Source organism: Canis lupus, chromosome 31 (genome assembly GCF_003254725.2).
Source record: "Canis lupus dingo isolate Sandy chromosome 31, ASM325472v2, whole genome shotgun sequence".
Lineage (NCBI taxonomy): Eukaryota > Metazoa > Chordata > Mammalia > Carnivora > Canidae > Canis > Canis lupus.
Window position 1 is genome coordinate 38,302,385 of NC_064273.1, and position 18,583 is coordinate 38,320,967.

The 18,583-nt window shown below is 53.3% G+C and overlaps 1 protein-coding gene across 7 annotated transcripts in view; it reads right to left on the bottom strand.

Annotated features, from left to right (window-relative positions):
• Positions 1–7,221: 7,221 nt before the first annotated feature.
• UBE2G2 (ubiquitin conjugating enzyme E2 G2) overlaps positions 7,222–18,583 on the bottom strand; it is a 38,449-nt gene continuing 27,087 nt past the window's right edge. For all 7 annotated transcript variants that reach the window (XM_025462164.3, XM_025462157.3, XM_025462159.3 and 4 more), the window contains 3 exons: positions 15,551–15,669; positions 11,769–11,909; positions 7,222–9,004 (listed from right to left, as the gene is read on the bottom strand). In XM_025462164.3, the coding sequence (XP_025317949.1) occupies positions 8,892–9,004; positions 11,769–11,909; positions 15,551–15,584 (288 nt within the window). In that variant the 5' untranslated portion in view covers positions 15,585–15,669 and the 3' untranslated portion in view covers positions 7,222–8,891. The remainder of the gene's footprint in view (positions 9,005–11,768; positions 11,910–15,550; positions 15,670–18,583) is intronic.

An 18,583-nucleotide genomic window follows, 5' to 3' on the forward strand; every position in this document is an offset into this window, starting at 1 on the left:
GGAGGCCGGTTCCGCTGTAGCAACCCCACGGACAGCACCTGTCCCAAAGCTGCACCTCCAGTGTCAGTGACGAGCCAAAGACTTACGGTGCAGATTCCACATTCTGTCGACACCCGTCAAATCAGTTCCTGCAACTACTGCAGTTCAAAATATTCTGATTAACCCTTCAGTAATTGGGGGATCCCTGGGTGGCTCAGTGGTTTGGCGCCTGCCTTTGGCCCAGGGCGCGATCCTGGAGTCCCGGGATCGAGTCCCACGTCGGGCTCCCGGCATGGAGCCTGCTTCTCCCTCTGCCTGTGTCTATCTGTCTGTCTCTCTCTCTATCATAAATAAATAAATAAATCTTTAAAAAAAAAAAAAACCTTCAGTAATTGGGCCCCAAAATATTCTCATTACCTCCAACATGGTTTCATCACAGAAAATGGCCAGTGACTCAAACCCACTGAAGAGAAAACACGAAGGTGATGATGATAATGATACTACGTAAGGAATACCATCAAAAAAAAAAAAAAAAAAAAAAAGGAATACCATCAAGACACGTTTCAAATGTGTAGTTGGTTTGGAGCCCGTTATACTGAACTGGAATACTCTATCGTCTCAGGTTTTATCCTAGAAAATGTAAAAGTAGCTGCAGTGATTTTCACATTAGCTTAAACTGTTAGATTTCTTTTTTTGAAACTGTCAGATATCTTAAGTGAGTATACCAATGCTTTTTCATTAGGCTTCAAGTAAAAAAGCATTTGTTTCCTAATATTTTGATTAACGTTGAATTCTTTAACAGTTTTATATTTGGAAGCAGTTTTCTGCATGTATCAGCCTCTACAGCCTGATCAGTGGGCTAATCTTTAACAGCATGATTTCTAATTTACATTCAAATACTTTCTTTTGTAAGGTAAAAAAAAGTCACAATTTTCGTTTTCACCAACTTTTTTGACCAAATCTCTAAATTTAGGAAATATTTTTGGAAAAGATGGATTTAAAGGGATTCTAAATTTATTTTGAGTGTGTTTCTTGGTATTCCCTAACCTCCCACCTCCTCAACCCAGTTTCTAGATCCCATTCATTTTCTGTACCACGTCTTCCCCATGGGCCTGAGTTTCCACCAATACTCTTAGAAGGCCAAAGCCCGAATTTAAAAAGTCTAATCCGGGGATCCCTGGGTGGCTCAGCGGTTTAGCGCCTGCCTTCAGCCCAGGGCGCGATCCTGGAGACCCGGGATCGAATCCCACATCGGGCTCCCGGTGCATGGAGCCTGCTTCTCCCTCTGCCTGTGTCTCTGCCTCTCTCTCTCTCTGTGTGTGACTATCATAAATAAATAAAAATTTAAAAAATAAATAAAAAGTCTAATCCCTGATAATACAGTTCAGTGTCATTTTCCTATTTTTAAAATCTGCTTTACATGCCTAAAGGTTTGCTTTGCTTTCTTTCTCTCCATATTAGAGCAGTTGGGCTTTATCCATTGCCTTTTATGCTGTTTGAGCTTTACTCTGCTTTTAGCAGGTAGTTTGGGGCAGCCCGGGTGGCGCAGCAGTTTAGCGCCGACTGCAGCCCGGGGTGTGATCCTGGAGACCCAGGATCGAGTCCCACATCAGGCTCCCTGCATGGAGCCCGCTTCTCCCTCTGCCTGTGTCTCTGCCTCTCTCTCTCTCTGTGTCTCTATTAATAAATAAATAAGAAAAATCTTTAAAAAAAAAACAAACGGTAGTTTGGCATCAGTTACAGTTTGTCTTATATTGCAAGTTGATAACTCCATATTTCACATGTCTAAATTTAACAGAGAAGATGCCATAGCTTAAAATCTGCCTTGAAAAGTATATTTACACTGGACCTAGGCAGAAGCCATTAAAGAGCAAGTGTTTTTTTCCTTTCTACCATACATATATGCTACGATCTCTACTGCTTGAACCCTTCTATTGGTATAATTCATTTTTCTAGCTTGTTGCTGAGGATATCGTACATGAGATGGGATCAGAGCTGAAAATCCCCCAGAAGGCCAACAACAAAATCAAATCAGTGTAATGTGACCTGCATTTAGGTGTACAATGCATAGGTTTCCCGGTAATGTTGCTCAACACCTTTCACCATTTTCCACTTATACACATGTAAACGTCTTAGGGGAAAAGATTGCAAAGCTTTCAAAAATACAAATAGGCCTGTTGTTTTCAAGTAAGTTTGACATATTCAGTATAGGAATACTTTAGCAGAGTTTTCTAAAATAGATTTTCATATGTCATAATTTAGAACTTACAGCCAAGGATCCTCAAACTTAAAGCACAGGAAAGTTTCATGTTAGGATGGTGCTTGATACATTGAAGAGAAATAGTCCAGGGACTGAAAAGACCGGTCTTATCACAGTTTGAGTGTTTTTGGATATTAGGGAAAAGGTGGTATCAAACTTATAAAAACAGGTCCGATCACGATAGGAGAAGGATGTTCATCGTATAGCATAGGATATCATTACTTGAGTGTTCTCAGGGAAGCAGCATGTCAAAAAGCCTAGGTTCTAGCCCTGGCTCCCATCACTTACCAGCTATGTGACCTTACTTCACCTCTGAACCTAGTTCTCAGCAATAGAAAAATAACACCAACCCTGCCTACCTCACAGGGATGTTGTTGAGGGTTTAACTGGTATATGAGAAAATTATTTCAAAATTGTAAAATGGTTTATAACACCAAGAAATTGTTGATGTATCTGTCCTATGATTAATTTAAAAATTTAACTTAAGGGGGATCCCTGGGTGGCGCAGCGGTTTGGCGCCTGCCTTTGGCCCGGGGCACGATCCTGGAGACCCGGGATCGAGTCCCACGTCGGGCTCCCGGTGCATGGAGCCTGCTTCTCCCTCTGCCTATGTCTCTGCCTCTCTCTCTCTCTCTCTCTCTCTCTCTCTCTCTGTGACTATCATAAATAAATAAAAAATTTCTTAAAAAAATTTAACTTAAGAAAATAAAACTGAAATAAAAACAAATAAAAAGCAAATTAAGCTAAATGGAATACTAATAATTATTCCAAGAATCCAAACGAAGGCAGGAAAGCCAGAGCAAAGTCACAAGCACTTAGAGGGGACGAACAGAAAGCAAAGAAAAACAATAACAACAGAAGACCGAAATCCAAACATCTCAATTATTACATTAAACATAATTACACGGGGCGCCTGGGTGGCTCAGTGTCTGCCTTCGGCTCAGGTCACGATCTTGGGGATCAAGTCTTGTGTTGGGCTCCCTGTTCAGCAGGGACACTGCTTCTCCCTCTGCCCCCCTGCTTGTGCTCTGCCTCTCTCTGAAATAAATGAAATCTTTAAACGAAAACCCCCCATAATTACACTAATGAAAAGATGGAAATTAAAAAAAAAAAAGATGGAAATTGTCAGATCTGATAAAAAACAATAGGGCAGCCCCAGTGGCCCAGCAGTTTAGCGCCACCTTTAGCCCAGGGTGTGATCCTGGGGACCCAGGATCGAGTCCTGTGTTGGGCTCCCTGCAGGGAGCCTGCTTCCCCCCCTGCCTGTGTCTCTGCTTATCTCTCTTTCTCTGTGTCTGTCATGAATAAATAAATAAAAAATCGTAAAAAAAAAAAAAAAAAAACCAATAGAAACTGGGATGCCCCACTGGCTCAGTGGGAAGAGCAAACAGCTCTCAATCTTGGGGTCTCAGGAGTCCAAGCCCCATGCTGGGTGCAGAGATTACTTAAAAAATACAAAATAAAAAAATGTTTTAAGTAGTAATAAAAACAAAAATTTAAAAAAATTTTAATGTATCTTATAGATACATGCCATCTATAAGAAATATAAGGCCATAGATATTTTTTTTTTTTTATTTTTTTTTTTTTAAAGATTTTATTTATTTATTCATGATAGTCACAGAGAGAGAGAGAGGCAGAGACACAGGCAGAGGGAGAAGCAGGCTCCATGCACCGGGAGCCCGACGTGGGATTCGATCCCGGGTCTCCAGGATCGCGCCCTGGGCCAAAGGCAGGCGCCAAACCGCTGCGCCACCCAGGGATCCCCAAGGCCATAGATATTTTAAATGTTTTTTTTTTTTTTTTAAAGAAAGAGTTTCCCCAAATTGAGCAGCAGGCCCAGGAGCTTAGCAACTGAATTCTATGAACCTTTCAGGGAACAGGTTGTCCTATGAGAAGAAAGAATAAGGACTCTGGCTCCGACGCCAAGGCCAAAGGAAGCCGGGTCCTCGCTCATCCGCGCGGGCGCAGAACTACTGGAGGAGACCCCAGCCAGGCGGGGTGACCGGGGTGCTGCCCCCGAGGGGCAGCAGCGTCACAGGATGCCCGTCGGCATCAACCACATCAAGGGGGCCCTCCCAGTCCCAAGGCCAGACGCGAAGAGCAGGGCGCGCTCCAGGGCCCTGTGTTCCCGGCGGTGGGGACGGCATCCCCCTACTGCGCCTGCGCCCCGACAGCACACGCACCCCACTGTGCAGCCAGGCCTGCAGGGGTGCAGCTGTGCGGGAGTGGACAGGGGTAAGGGTACGCGTGTGTCAGGGCGTGTGGTGTGTGGGGTGAGGGAGCCAGTCTGCAGGCGTGCGGTGTGCCACCGTGGGAGGGTGCGGGTGTGCGGGCGAGTGCACGTGCTTCAGCGTGCACGCGTGGGTGTGCGGTGTGTGAGCGTGTGGCCGGGGCGTGCACCTGCTGGGGCAGGAAGCTCCCGACCTGAGCAGCCCACGGCCCCACCCTGTAGCCCCCATCCCGCTGGGCCCCAGGCCCTGAGCCGGCGCCCGCCCCAGCCCACGGGAGGCAGCAGCACAGCCTCGTGCCCGCGTGACAGCCGTCGCGTGTGCAGGCCTCGCCGGCTGCCTGGGGGCCGGGCGCCCCGTGACACACAGACGGGGGCCGACTGGCCGCACACCAACGGGGCTGGTTTGGGCCACTGCGGCCAGAAGCCTCCGAAGGGGGCGCATCCAGGGTCACGCAGCCGGAGGCGGCAGGTGGGTGCAGCGCCGCAGGTGCAGCCGCGAACACGGCTCCCAGGCCCTTGGCGGCCGCGGCCCCCCCGCCAGGCCCCGGCCTCTGTAGGCGGCCTCCGACGGCCAGGTCTCGGGCCCTCGTCCTGGCCACACGCGTCCCCACTGCCGCCACGGCAGGAGCTGCCCCAGCAGGCGCCTCCGCCCAGGCCAGACCCCCCACCTGCCGGCCGGTGCTTCCCGCGGAGGGCGGGGGGCAGGGAGCCCGCGAGCAGGCCCCGACGCCACAGGGCCTGCGCCCCGGAGGAGCCAGAGTGCAGGTGCACGGGTGTGCGCGGGTGGGCGTGCTGACAGGCGCCCACCCGAGCACCCTTGCACCCACGCGTCAGGCAGAGATCTTCACGGGGGCGGGCGTGCCCGCGGGGGTGGCGCCCGGGCCCTGGCGGGGGGAGCGCTGCCACCGGGCGGGGCGGGAGAGCCCCGAGAGCCCCGAGAGCCCCAAGAGCCCCAGCCGGCTCTGCCCCGGAGCTGCGACTGTTTAATGTGGTTCCAGCTCATTTAGCGCATTACCCGGGATTTCAAAGAGCCATTAGCACAAGACAATCCCTCGGTCTCCTGCTTCCACCTGAACGGGTTCCAACGTCAGGTCCTCTGCCAGGAGGGCGAGCCCACGTGCACACGCGCGCACACGCACACACCACATGAAAGGAAGCCGTCACCGCTGCTTCCCCGCAGGCGGGCGCGCGGGGTGTCGCCGCCATCCACACGCTCACACGCTCACGCAGGCTCACTGCGGGGCCGAGGGCCCGGCCTGTCCCCCAGCCCACAGGGCCCGGCCCCCCTGTGGCCGGCTGGTCCCGCTCCGGGCCTGGAGAGGGCAGGCTGGTCCCACAGCTCGGGAGCACCGCCCCCCCAAGCCTCCCCGCGCGGGAGGAGGAGGAGAAGCAGCCCCCACCCCGGGCAGGGAGCTCGGGTGCAGGGCGACCACGCAGCAGCCCGGAGACACAGCGCGGTCCCCCACGGCCCGCCGCGTCCTCTGCACACCAGGCCCCGGCCACCCCCGCTTGCCCAGCCCCAAGTGCTGAGCCCCCTTCTGAGCGGGTCCCCGAGGCGAGGCCCGGCCCGGCTCCCAGGGACACGCTCTGCCTCCCGCCACCTCGAGAGGACAGCACCAGGACGCCCTCGGACTCCCGGGGACGAGAAGTTGAGAACCTTAGAACCACAGAAAGGCCCGGGGCTCTGCAGGCACCCACGTCCGCAGCGCCCACGGGGGGCACCCAGTAGGGCCAGCCCCACCTGCCTGCGCCGTGAGAGCCCACTCGGGCCGGCTATGCATCCTGCGCTCTTCCTGCCTCCCACGCCGCTCCTCTCACGTACAGCTGCCCCCCCACAGCAAGGCTAGCTCGGTCGGAGGAAAGTCAGGGGAAAGGACAGCACGTGTCCTCGGGCTGGCAGGGCCACCTCCACCAGCAACGCGGCCACCTGCCCTGTGCACGGCCTCCTGCCTGCTGCGACAGGGTCCCCACGCCGGGCCTGCCTCCCCAGCCCAGGGCCCAGGCCTCCCCTCGTTCAGATGAGGAAGCCCCGTGGGGAGGTGGTGGGGACTCGGCAGGTGACCAGGGAGGGCTCCAGGGCCCCACCCTCGATAGCAGAAGCAGGAGCCCGAGGGACAGGGGAGGGCGGCCACCGGGTCAGCTTGGCAAGTGCCGCGGGGGGGGGGGTGGCTGGCGAGGGGAGGACAGGTAGTGTGGCCGTGGGAGCGGAGGAGGCGGAGGGACATGCCCGGCGGGTACCCGGGGTCCCTGAGTGGAGCAGAGCGGGACACACGGGGGCGGTGCCGAGGGCGGCGCGGGGAGTCCCCTGTCCCAGCTGAGGGCGGCCACAGTCCTCGCCCCCCACCGAGGCGGCCCCGGGAAGGCACCTGCAGGCCCCAGCCTCGCCCTCGCCGTCAGGAACCCGATTCGGAGGCGGGTCAACAGCAGCGGCCACTTCAGAGTCGGCGTGTGGCCTGCGTTCTGATGTCTGCAGAGCCGGGGTGGCCTCAACGCCCCGCTGGCGGCTCCCCCCGCCAGGTTTACGGCCCGGTGGGCGCCGCACTCCAAGGAGAGGCTGGCCACAGCGCGCCTGCACCCGCGGCCCCTGGGGCCCCAGGACTCGGGCGGGAGGGGGCGCGCGGGCGGAGGGCGGCGGGGAGCTCCCAGGGCTCCCGGGTCACCCCGCTGTGGGGCCTCTGGGGCGGCCCCGCACGAAGGGCCTTGGATTGTCACGGGATTACATGAAATTCAACAAGGAAAAATACCAGCAGACTAGGGGGAAAATATATCTTTATTTTTAACATAGTAATTAAACTCCACCAGAGAGAGGACAACATGAGCTTCTTTGTTTCCATTTAATAAATACAAGTGAATAAAAATACTTTGTTTGCAAAGAGACTCCTCTTCCTTCTCCAGATTCCATGGAAGGCCCCGCCCCCGCCCCCGCCCGGGCCCCTGCTGACCCGCCCGCCGGTCTGTCCTCACCACGTGCCCCGCCAACCTCTCCTTCCCTCCGGGTGGAGAGGCCCACAAATACTATCCGGGTGCAAAACCTCTCGTCTCCTGATGCCCTTCCAAATACAGGTTCTTGTACTGAATGTCAAATCTGAAATGGTCCCCCCCCCCCAGAAGAATCTGGTTTCCTCACAGAAGCCCAGCGTGGATGGGCCCCTTCCGCCAGTATTTGTCAACACTGAGAAACAAGGTCAGGTTTCAGCAGGACGGGACCCCTGCGTACGAGGGAGGGAAGGGATGACGTCGAGTGTAGCCTACTGAATGTCTTACAGACAGACGGTCCCTTATTTCAAAAAATAGAAATTCCCATTTAAACCTAGCCTGTCTGGAACAGGCCAAATATTTGACTCTGCATGCAACAGATCTGGTATTGCTTATAGCGGATCCCCTGGCGCTGGCGGGCTTCGGGGCTGCAGCGAGGTCACAGACCACAACTCAGTGCCCCACCTCCGCCCGGGGGTCCTGGGGTCCGGAGACCCCCTCCCCACGCCATGCTGTGCCAAGGTCGGGGATAAGGCACGCCTCTGCGCTCTGCTCTCATTAAGGCTGTACGTTCCCTTCCGACACCAAAGCTGCAAGAACAATTCTGTCTCAGTAGTTACTGTTCCTGCTGCCACCACAGGGTACGGAACCTCTGAGCTCCCAGGGTCTGGATGGAAAAGAAACTCCTACGGATCCAGAAGAAACGACAACTTCCAGTCTCGCGTGTTCCTGCCCTAGTGACGTGCGAGTCAATTAGGACATCACTGTAAATCTTGGCTGAACGTGACCGGGAAGAAAGTCAGTCTTTATACCCAGCAGTAAACCTCTCTTTCTCATGCATCCCATTTCTCATTAATCCATATTTTTAAAAAGCATTTATTTCCTGAAAACTCCTATAGTTTGTGATACACAACAAACAAAACAAACAAGACGTAACGAGATTATAAGGAGAACACGTATGAAGTACTATAAAGCACGGGAACGAAGCTGCGTCCCCCTCCTGGACACACAGGAACGGGGCCCCTGCAGAGCCGTCCCGCCCCCCTCTGCTTTGGCTGCGCGGCCGCTTCTTCAGAAGGAGCATTACTGGTTCTAGCCCCCTGGAGTGCGGCGCACACACGCCCTCACAACCGCGACCAAAGGGAAGCCGCTGACCGTGGGCGCTCCGCTCCGGCAGGGAGAGGAGGCGGGGACGGCTCTCACCATCTACCCGAACCGCCTTGCCAGGAATACGGTAAAACTGCATCCAGCTGTCATCCTACATGAATCATAATTTCAGAAGAGAAGCCTGTTTGGAGCGGGAAAGGTAGGGAAAAAAACAGATGCTGTGGTTCTGCAAGCTTGCCTTTTTTGGTACCAGCACAGAGTGTCACTGTCACTAGGTGTTCAGCAGAGAAACACTGGCCACGGCTGGGCGCCGTGTCTGCGTGTGCGCCAGGGTGGGCCTCAGAGCCCCAGGGACTTCTGTGCCAGCTGCCTGGCGACCCTGCAGAACTGCTCCCGGTCATCCCGCCACATTTTGGAAGCATCCACGTTAGCGCCACTTTCATCGTTGGGCTCTGAAAGAGAAGGAGACGCGCTCAGTGTGAAAAGGGCTCTGGAAGGCAGGGGCCTGGCGAGGTCTTCCATTCCACTGAAAAACCCCGTGCGTCGGTCGTCCCGGAGCTGCGCCCCAGAAGCAAGTGAGCACCACTGGTGTGTGACACCTGCGGAAGGAAGTCCACTCTATCAGAGACAGACAGGAGCCTGCCTGAGGGAGGGGGGCTGAGAAGCCACGTGATGTCAGGGACACGCGCACGAGGCACAAAGACCCACCTCGTGATCCTCACCTCTCGAATGTCTCAAAGAGCCAACCTGCGTCATGTGTCTTGCTCTAGAAACACCGGGCCCCCACCAGACAGTGGGCTACAGACGCCCCCAGCTCCGGCCAGAGGACATGAGGTCAGTGTCAGGCCTGGTGGACACCTGACCCCAGCAGGTGCTACAGACAGACCAGGACACACGCAGACAGGCAGCCGGGGCCTGCGGGGCCGGGAGCTGGAACACGGCCCTGTGAAGCGCTGGGTCAGAGCAGAAAAGGCAGCCCAGAGCCCAGCACGGCTGCCCGCACCACCCCAGCCGTTCCCTCACCCCCGGCTGCGCTTGCCTCCGCGGCCACCGGGTCTCCGTTCCTCCCGTTATTCCACAACCGTTCCTCACCAGGTCGTGTGCGTGAGGCCTAGTGCAGGGCACCGGGTGTGCAGAGGACACGGTGATACCGCCCATACACACCATGAACATCCACACCTGTATCCTTCCAAACTCAGTGCTACAAGGGAGGTGGAGGACTGGGCGGTCTGCAGGCCCCGAGAGGGGGTGTGCTCCGGGGACCCTGGCCAGGCCTGCCACAGGGAGCATGCAAGCGCGGAGCGAGCCAGCCCCACCCCCACCCAGCACCTGTGACAGCCCCACTCCCCAGACCCAGACGGCTCACAGCCTCCTAAAGCCAGGACAGAGGGCGCCAGTGGGCGGCAGGGCACGGCCGAGCTGGGTGTGGTGACATGGCTGGAAGGTAGCTCAGAGCACAGGAAACGTACTCAGGGAGTGTGTGAGGAATACATTAAAACCTTTTATTTTTTTTAAAGCAAGCTCCATACCCAGAGAGGAGAGCGCCACACCGGGCTTGAACTCACGACCCTGAGACGGAGACCTGAGCTGAGATCGCGACTTGGATGCTGGGACGCCCAAGTGGCTCCGTAGGGGAGCATCTGCCTTTGACTCAGGGCGTGACCCCGGGATCCTGGGAGCGAGTCCCCCATCGGCGTCCCCGCAGGGAGCCTGCTTCTCCCTCTGCCTGTGTCTCTGCCTCTCTCATAAATAAATAAATCTTTAAAAAAAGATTCTTTAAAAAAAAAAAAAAGGTTGGATGTTCCATCGATGGAGCCGCCCAGGCACCCCTACATTGAAACCTTTTAGGAATCTGCTTGGGACTCTGCCTCTCTCCACTCTCTAAAATAAGTAAATAAATCTTTAAAAATACAAAAAATAAATAAAAATTTCTAATAAAAGAATTTATAGCAAAAACGTTGGTCATGGTATGATTTACAGCCGACATGTGAAGGCAGCGGAACCAGCCGGGCACAGTCTGGGGGGCCCACACACCGTGAGCATCCACACCCTCACTTGACGCACTCAGTGCCTGGAGAGCTGAGTGCCTCCAACCTCGAACATGTGCACGCACGGAGGTCCTTGACATCGCGGGACACCAGGAGCCCACGGGGACTCCCGGGCCTCCTCCTCTGGGCCTCCCACAGCACGATCGGCCTCCTCCAACTCTCCCTCGTTTCATTTCTTCCGTGTTTTCTAGATCGTTCCTCCCTAGGCTCCTGTGAGGAGCCCTCTCCTTCCACATGCCCTTTCTCATCCTGTCTGCCCTGCCCCTCACCACCGTCCTATGCAGACATTACCTCGCACCCTCACCTCCATGAGCAGCTCTTGAGGGTGGACAGCCCCCGAGGATGGACATTCCCACTCCTGCGCCTCTGGATTCCTGTCCCCAGAGATAGCAGCCCTCTACCCAGGCACTGAGGTCGGAAACCCGGGAGCCACCCTGCACATCGGTGAGCCCGAGTCTCCCAAGCACAGCCCTCCTCGCGGCCCGCGGCCACCCTCCCGCTGGAAATCCTTTCCTCCCAGGCCAACAGGCACATGGCTGCAGGGCCTGGCATCCCCACGGGGGCTCGGGCCCCAGGTGAGCACACTTCTGCAGGGCTCCCCTGCCCCCGGTTGGGCCCGAGCCAGAACCAGTGCTGGCAGGACTCCCACGAGAGCCAGATGCCTCACCCCAAATGCCTCTTGCTCCCCCTTACCTTGTTATCTCCTCCATGCTCTAAACTCATCCCAAACAAACCCGCCCGACAGCCCCTGTGTCTCTCCATCTCAGGATGTACGGGTGACAGGCAACCACGGGTGGATGTGGAAAGTCCCTTCAGAAAGCAGGCCTTAAAGTTGGGGTCTAGGGCACCCTGAGCCTTGAAACTCCAGGACCCAGCGTCTGCGACACAGCAGGTGCCCCAATCAACACCCACGCCACGGTCGCTATGCCTGAGGCCTGGAGCCCGGTTAATTGTGGTCAACATACAACACATACAACACGAAGCTGTAATTATGAAGTGTGCTTACACTTGGAAAAGCACATACAAACAATTCAACGAGAAAGCAGCAAACAGCGTATGTAAATAAACCACGACCAGAAATGAATTATGAAGAACCACAGGAGGACGGAGACGCAGCCACTGTGCTGCCTGCCTGCCGCGGCACGGCCCGGCGGCCTCGGGACATTACCTGCCAGCATGCTCACCACCGACAGCAGGATCTTCTCCACGCTCTGCACGGGGCTCCACCTCTCGGCGCTGCTCTCGTAGCCCATGGGGTCGTCGCCCGGGGCGTGAAGGATGGAAATGCAGACTCTGCCATCGGGGTAGACTGCAGGGTTCAGAACACAGCAGGTGAGCCCAGGGAACGAGTCCGGGGGCCCCACGCTGGGCCGGGCCCACCACGGGAAGGGGGTAAACGGTGCAGACACGGAAAGCAAGCTGTTTGCATGGCTGGAGCAGAGCCCGAGGCCACACGGCCAGGTGCGCCACTCGCTCACTGACCGGGCTCTAGGCCCATCTGTCTGGTCCCAGGCACCCCAGATGGTTCTACCTTCACAGGGATTTTATTTTTTTTTACATACTATACCTAAAGGCACTAAATAAAATGGTTACCTGACAGTGAAATATTTCAGCAAAATAACTCATAAGTACTAAGATCACTCAAAATAATTTCCACAATGGTTTCTGAGATTTTCCTAATTCCACCATGAAAACCTGGAACTGGACTGTGCAACTACATCCACAGCGCCAGGAAGAAGGCAACAGGGATGATTTAAACATCAAGGAGGAAGGTGCCCTGACTTTCCCGGGGACAGCCGGCCCCCCGTGCCTCTGGAGGTCGGCCGTGTCCAATCTAACCCATCCCAGCACGCAGCATCAGGAACCAGACCCCCGCGGTATGGGTAGAGAAAAATGCGTTTCAATTCGCGGTGTGCGCTCAGTCCTGTTGGGGACACAGCAGCACCGGTCACTTCTCTTTTACACAGGCAGATCCTCAGATGGTTCTGTGTGTGCTAAGGACAGACTCAACTATAAAACTGTAAGACCAGTGAGCTACAATGATAGAAACAATCGACAATTTATTTATTTATTTATTTATTTATTTTTTTTAACAATCGACAATTTAGAATAAATTTACGTAATTCCCCTTCACTCATGAGCTCAGAACCCCACGACCACTGAGGAAGCTGAGTGGCTCTACGGGCCTCTCTGGTGTCCCGTTCCTTGTTCTTCCGTCCACCCCATCCAGCAGTTTCTGCTCTCTGGCTACCCAGAACCTGTGCGACTTCTTGCAAAAGGAACATGTGTGAGTCTGTCGTGGACGGCAGGACGCCCGAGGGGCCTGGGCACCCTTGGCTTGCACAGTCTCTCTGCCATGAGGGTTCCAACTTCGGCGGCACCCGAGGAACACAGAGAAGCAGCTGTAGCCCTGCCCCCTCCTGTCTCACGGGGTGGGGTGTCTCAGTTTCATGACCCAAGCCTCCCTCTAACTCCCCAGCCAACCCCTCCCTTGTCAATGCCCGAGCTTGTTTCCACGCTGCTGGCCCCTCTCTCCGCAGGCCCACCACCTTGGTGTCCGCCCTGCAATCTGTCCCCTACTCCACAGCCAGTGACCCTTAAAGACCACACTGGCCATGCTACTCCCTCCCGCTCTCCGACTCCCTCAGTGGATCTCCACTGCCCCTGGCACAAATACCAAAATCCTTCTTACTGACCAACTTGACCTGGTCCATCCCCTTTGCTCCTTACATGGGGCCTTTGCATGTGCTAGACCCTCCCCACCTCACAGATCACTGGGTGACTCCTACTGCTCTTCCTGCAGACCCTGAGCTCAACCACCACCTCCAAAGGGCACCCCCCTGGCCTCCCGGTATGGTTTTACATTTATCTGTGTTTTCTCATCCACATCTATCCCTGCCTCAGACTGGGAGCTCCTGATGGTCCAAGCCCCTACCTTTTATTATCTGTTCACCCTTTATCCAGCAAGTCTCTGCAAATATGAATTATTTTTAAGTATTTATGGATTGACCGATTTTTATGATATTGCTGAGCCTACTAAGTAGTTCTCAAAAATAATTTTTACAAAATAAAAATAACATATCCACTTACAATAAGGCCAAATTTCAAAGCTACTTGTATCAATTATTTTAACATGAAAAACGTCATTGTTCTTCTGGGTACACGATCAAATCATCAGTTTGCGACCACACAGGTCTCTGACAGCATGTCACAGGCACTATTCTCAAGAATGTGCTTATCTTCGATACAATCTCATTATTTTGTAATTGCCTGCAATCCTCTTTATAGTCACATTTTACAATCAATTTAAAATTGTTAACTTTTTCAATTAACTCTATCGTAACAGATTTTTAAACTCTGCCTGAAAGAAAATCCTAAACACAGGCCAGTCATCCCAGTATGATGGACGCCCACACGCTCGCACCACCCAACCTCGACCGCCGCCACCTCACGGCCAGCCTTCTCGAGAGGAGGGTTTCTGAGCACCTACCGTGCATACGTAACTGCGTTCAAAACGGTCCCCCTGAGGAGCAAACTGCTCACACGTAACATCAGCGGGACACAAGAAGTTCCAAACGAGGGTTTGGACAGCAAGTCCAACAGGGGAGCAGGGGAGCATCTCCCCAGCTGGGCAATCCTGTGACCCTATGCAGGGGGAAGGGGGCAGGGGTCTGGGCAGGGTCCCCTGCGTGGAGGTGCTCAGGCAGGCAGGCTACGGGAGGACTGCAGGGCGGGTGGGGTCGCTTGTAAGCCAGGGGGTGTCAAAGGCTCAGAAAATTCTATAAACGCTCTCATGGATTAAATTAGCCTTTACCTCTTTTATATGTGGAGAAGCATAGGGAAAGGAATCAGTTTCAAGTAAGAAAAAATTTCATTTCTACCAGTGTATCTTACTTTTCTTCTCCACAACCACTAAGATCATGATTTTTAGTGACAATCACCGTTTATAAAAAGGAACATTGGGATCCCTGGGTGGCGCAGCGGTTTGGCGATTGCCTTTGGCCCGGGGCCTTATCCTGGAGACCCGGGATCGAGTCCCACATCGGGCTCCCTGCATGGAGCCTGCTTCTCCCTCTGCCTGTGTCTCTGCCTCTCTGTCTCTCTCTGTGGGACTATCATGAATAAATAAAATCTTTAAAAATAATAATAAAATAAAATAAAAAAATAAAAAGGAACATTATACTAAATATGATCATTAAAGATACAACACATTTTCTTACTAATTCTCTTATCTATAATCCCCTCTTATAAAAGGAAGAAATAAACAACCACAGCCATTCAGGAATTCCAATCCCTACTACTAGACACTCTGCCAACTTAAGTCCAGTAAATTTATTTAATGACCTTTTTTCCCCTTTAAAATACATGTTTATTTTAGAAAAAAGATTTAGAGACAGAAAAAAGATCCCATTATTGAAAAAGATCACTTCCAACATTTTTGTGCTACGTTTACAGTTATATACATTACATGTGAATTTTTATCGAAAAAAGTAAATTGTAACAAGTGTGATTAAACGTAAGCTGCTTTTCAATCATTTGATATAGAACAAGTGTCATTCTGTATTATTAAATATCACTCTAGAGCATTTGAAATATCTAAGCAGCATTCTAACATATGGTCTAGTGCAGCTTAGTTAACCAATGCCCTGTGGTTGAAAACCTAGGTTGCTCTGAGTGGTCCCCACTGTTAACCACACCGCCGGAGGCTGGCGGAGGCTGGCAAAGCGCTCTACCCACCCGCTGGAAGGAGGAGCGGACAGGTCAGATGGCACTTTTCTTCATATACATTACACCGTCCTTCAACTGACGTCAACACCACCAGGACCAAGTGGCTACAGGTCAAAACACAGATAACTTGTTCCATGTCCTACATCACTGACAGCACCTGTCACCCACACGCAACCCCAAGCCTCGCCTGGTGCTATGGAAACCACTCCCCAGAGCACTTACTGTTGGGATGGAACATCTCACAGGTAAATCTCATCTTTGGGGGACTTAATGGGTAATCCAGCGGGAAGCTGAGAACGGCAGGAAAGACACCGAACTCAAAGCAGGTGTCCTCTGGGCCCCTAGGAGACAGAAACACTCAAGTCAAGTGGTTTTCCATGTCCAGCCCACTGTAGGAAGGAGCTAGGAAATTTCTACTGCTTTACAAATGCACATGAAAGGATTATGTAAAAAACAGTGATGCACTAGTACATTTTTCTGAATGGGAAAGTAACATCTCATCATCCCATCCCAATCTGGTTTAAGTCTTAGGTACAAGCACAAACATGGAATTACAGGCACAGGTTTTGCATTAATAAAGAACTAATAGCAATGTTGTGAGACCCAAGGGATTTTGTTTTTCTGTATGTGTGCTATAATTGCACTTTAAGATAAAGATATAAATTATGCACATGTTACAGCACGACTATTGGATTAAATGAAGGGGTAAGAGTTACTATTTCAAAGGCTATTTTTAATTTTTACATGTGCCTAAGAATGGTTTTGTAACCTTCAAGAAACAGATAGACAGCACACATGTGATCACTGACTACGGCTCCCGCACAAGGCCAGGCGTGCCACACGCATCCGAGCTGCCAGCCCGGCCTGCAGAGCCGTGCCACATGCCACAGCCCGTGCCAGCGCGGTCACCTGAACACACAGTCACCGGGCACCTGCATGCCCGTCTGCCCGGGCTTCCCTCCTCATCACACGGAGAGAGGCAGAAACGGACTGAACCACTTCTAAGTCCTGTCAAACTTTAAAATGTACATGTAAATCAACACTATCCTGAGCCACGTGTGAGACACAAAGGCAGCAGAGAGGAAGAGCCCCCAGCTCAGGAGGGAAAGATTCCTCCCTCACAAACCTCACTTATGAATGTGCAAGAGTCGCTGCCTGTGTAAGTCTTTGGAAAACGGAAGACTCCAAGACAGTGGCAGCTACCACCGGCTCTGCGTGAGCGGAGAGGTCCCTTTAGAAAGGCCTGTCTCTCCAAGCCATGACCAGTGTTAGCTCTACGACGCGCGGCACCAGGAGACCCAGGCCCAGCCACTGCAGGAGCAGCTCAACACGGCAGACGTGCCGCCTTCCAAAACGAATACAAGGTAAGGCACAGGAAAAAAAATTACCAAAGTATATTTATTACAAAACAACTTTCACTTTTTGAAAATCATTTTTTAAAGTACAAATTTGTTTCAAATCAACAAAATTATGATTCAGGGATGCCTGGGTGGCTCAGTGGTCGAGCGTCTGCCTCCGGCCTAGGGCATGACCCCGGGGGTCCTGGGATCGAGTCCTGCATCGGGCTCTCCACAGGGGGCCTGCTTCTCCCTCTGCCTGTGTCTCTGCATCTTTCTCTGTGTCTCTTGTGAATAAACAAAAAATCTTAAAAAAAAATTATGATTCGGTAATAACATAAACTTGCAAAACAATATAAACAATGTTTATCTCCACAATTAAAGGAATATAAAAACTTCAAAAAGAAACTGAACAGAGGCTTTCCTATCACTTGGTGTGGATGCTCAGGCCTTCGATGGCACCAGTGCAGTGGAGGCCAGGACTGCGCCCCGGCAGAAAGGGGGATGGGCCGCAGTAAAATAGTCAAAATGAGAACAAGGCGAGAAGTGTTTCGGGAGCCAATTTTTTTCTTCTATTTAAGAGACCGACCTTGATTCTGAAAATTGTGTCCTTGCTACTTTGGGGAAAAACCACAGTGAATAGCTACTCTGTGTTGGAGGGGTGAGTGTCACAACACCGCCCGGAGCCTTGGCATGAAACCAGGACAGGGAAAGCCACATGAAGAGGTACAAGCGTGGGGCCAGGCTGACTCCGGTGCCGGGCAGGGCATCCGTCCCAGAGGAGGAGCTGCAGGCGGCACAGAGCACCAGTGCCACCACCGCCACCAGCTGGCTGCCGGACCAGGCCGTCCGAGGCCTGCTCTGCGCTTCCTGGACAGCTGTCCTGGACGCCTCTTCCTCTGCACGCAGACCCAGCACAGACTGAAGATGAGAGATTTATGATCATCCCACGCCTCTTCCAGTACAGGAGCTCCCGGCAGATGATAAATGCCACCCTGTTCATGGTCCACAGGCCCCTGATAAAAGGCGTCTGGAAGTGCTGCCCTCACGTCACTGTTAGCAAAGTCGAAGTACAGTGATGACAGGCGCAGCTGACGTCCTAAGGCGGTACAGGAGTTAGGAGCCCAACGCGGTTCAAACTGCTAACTCCGAAGGCTGGGCAAACAGGCAGTGTCTCCGAAAGCAACCCTGGCGTATGTCGGGAGTGCTTGCCAATGCCTCCGTATTCCTGGCACGGCCCCGGCAGGGGAGAACAAAAGGTCTGGGTAGTGTTCTGGAATGAGCCAAATGGTATTTGCTCAACACTCTGATAACAGTTCTTTGTTTCTCATAATAGGGCTTTCTTTAACATTAAAAAAAAAAAAATCCACTGGGTCGTCCATAGCCTGGGAAGCATGATCAAACATTTCCTCAAGTGCTCCCGCATCTTAGGTATCAAAGCTCTTTTCAAATGCCCTCGCTGGCTACTGGTGTGAACCGAGGGTTTCCTCCCTCCGAGGCCCCGAGGGCGGCCGAGCCTGCAGACTCGGGGCACCTCCGGAACCAGGACCGAGAGGCATAATCGGCGTCATCTTGGGACGAGTGTTGGTGCCACGCTCCAGACAGCCTCACCGCCCTGTCACGAAACGCCTCATCTCAAAAATAAAGGTACAAGAAGGGAAAATTACAGGAAAAACAAAGTACAAGAAGGAAGGAAACAAATTTACTGAAAACAAATGTCAATTCTTCAAAGCCTGCACATCACTGTCCGTCTACTCACTGAACTCTCGGCCCGCAGAGCCCGACGGAGCCTGAGGACGGGAGCGGCTGCAGGCTGGGCGGGGACTTCCCCCCGACGGCCGAGCACCGCCCAGGGGACGCCCGGGGTCGAGAGCTGGCCACCCAGGGTCGCGCCTGCCGCAGGGCCCGAGAAGACCCA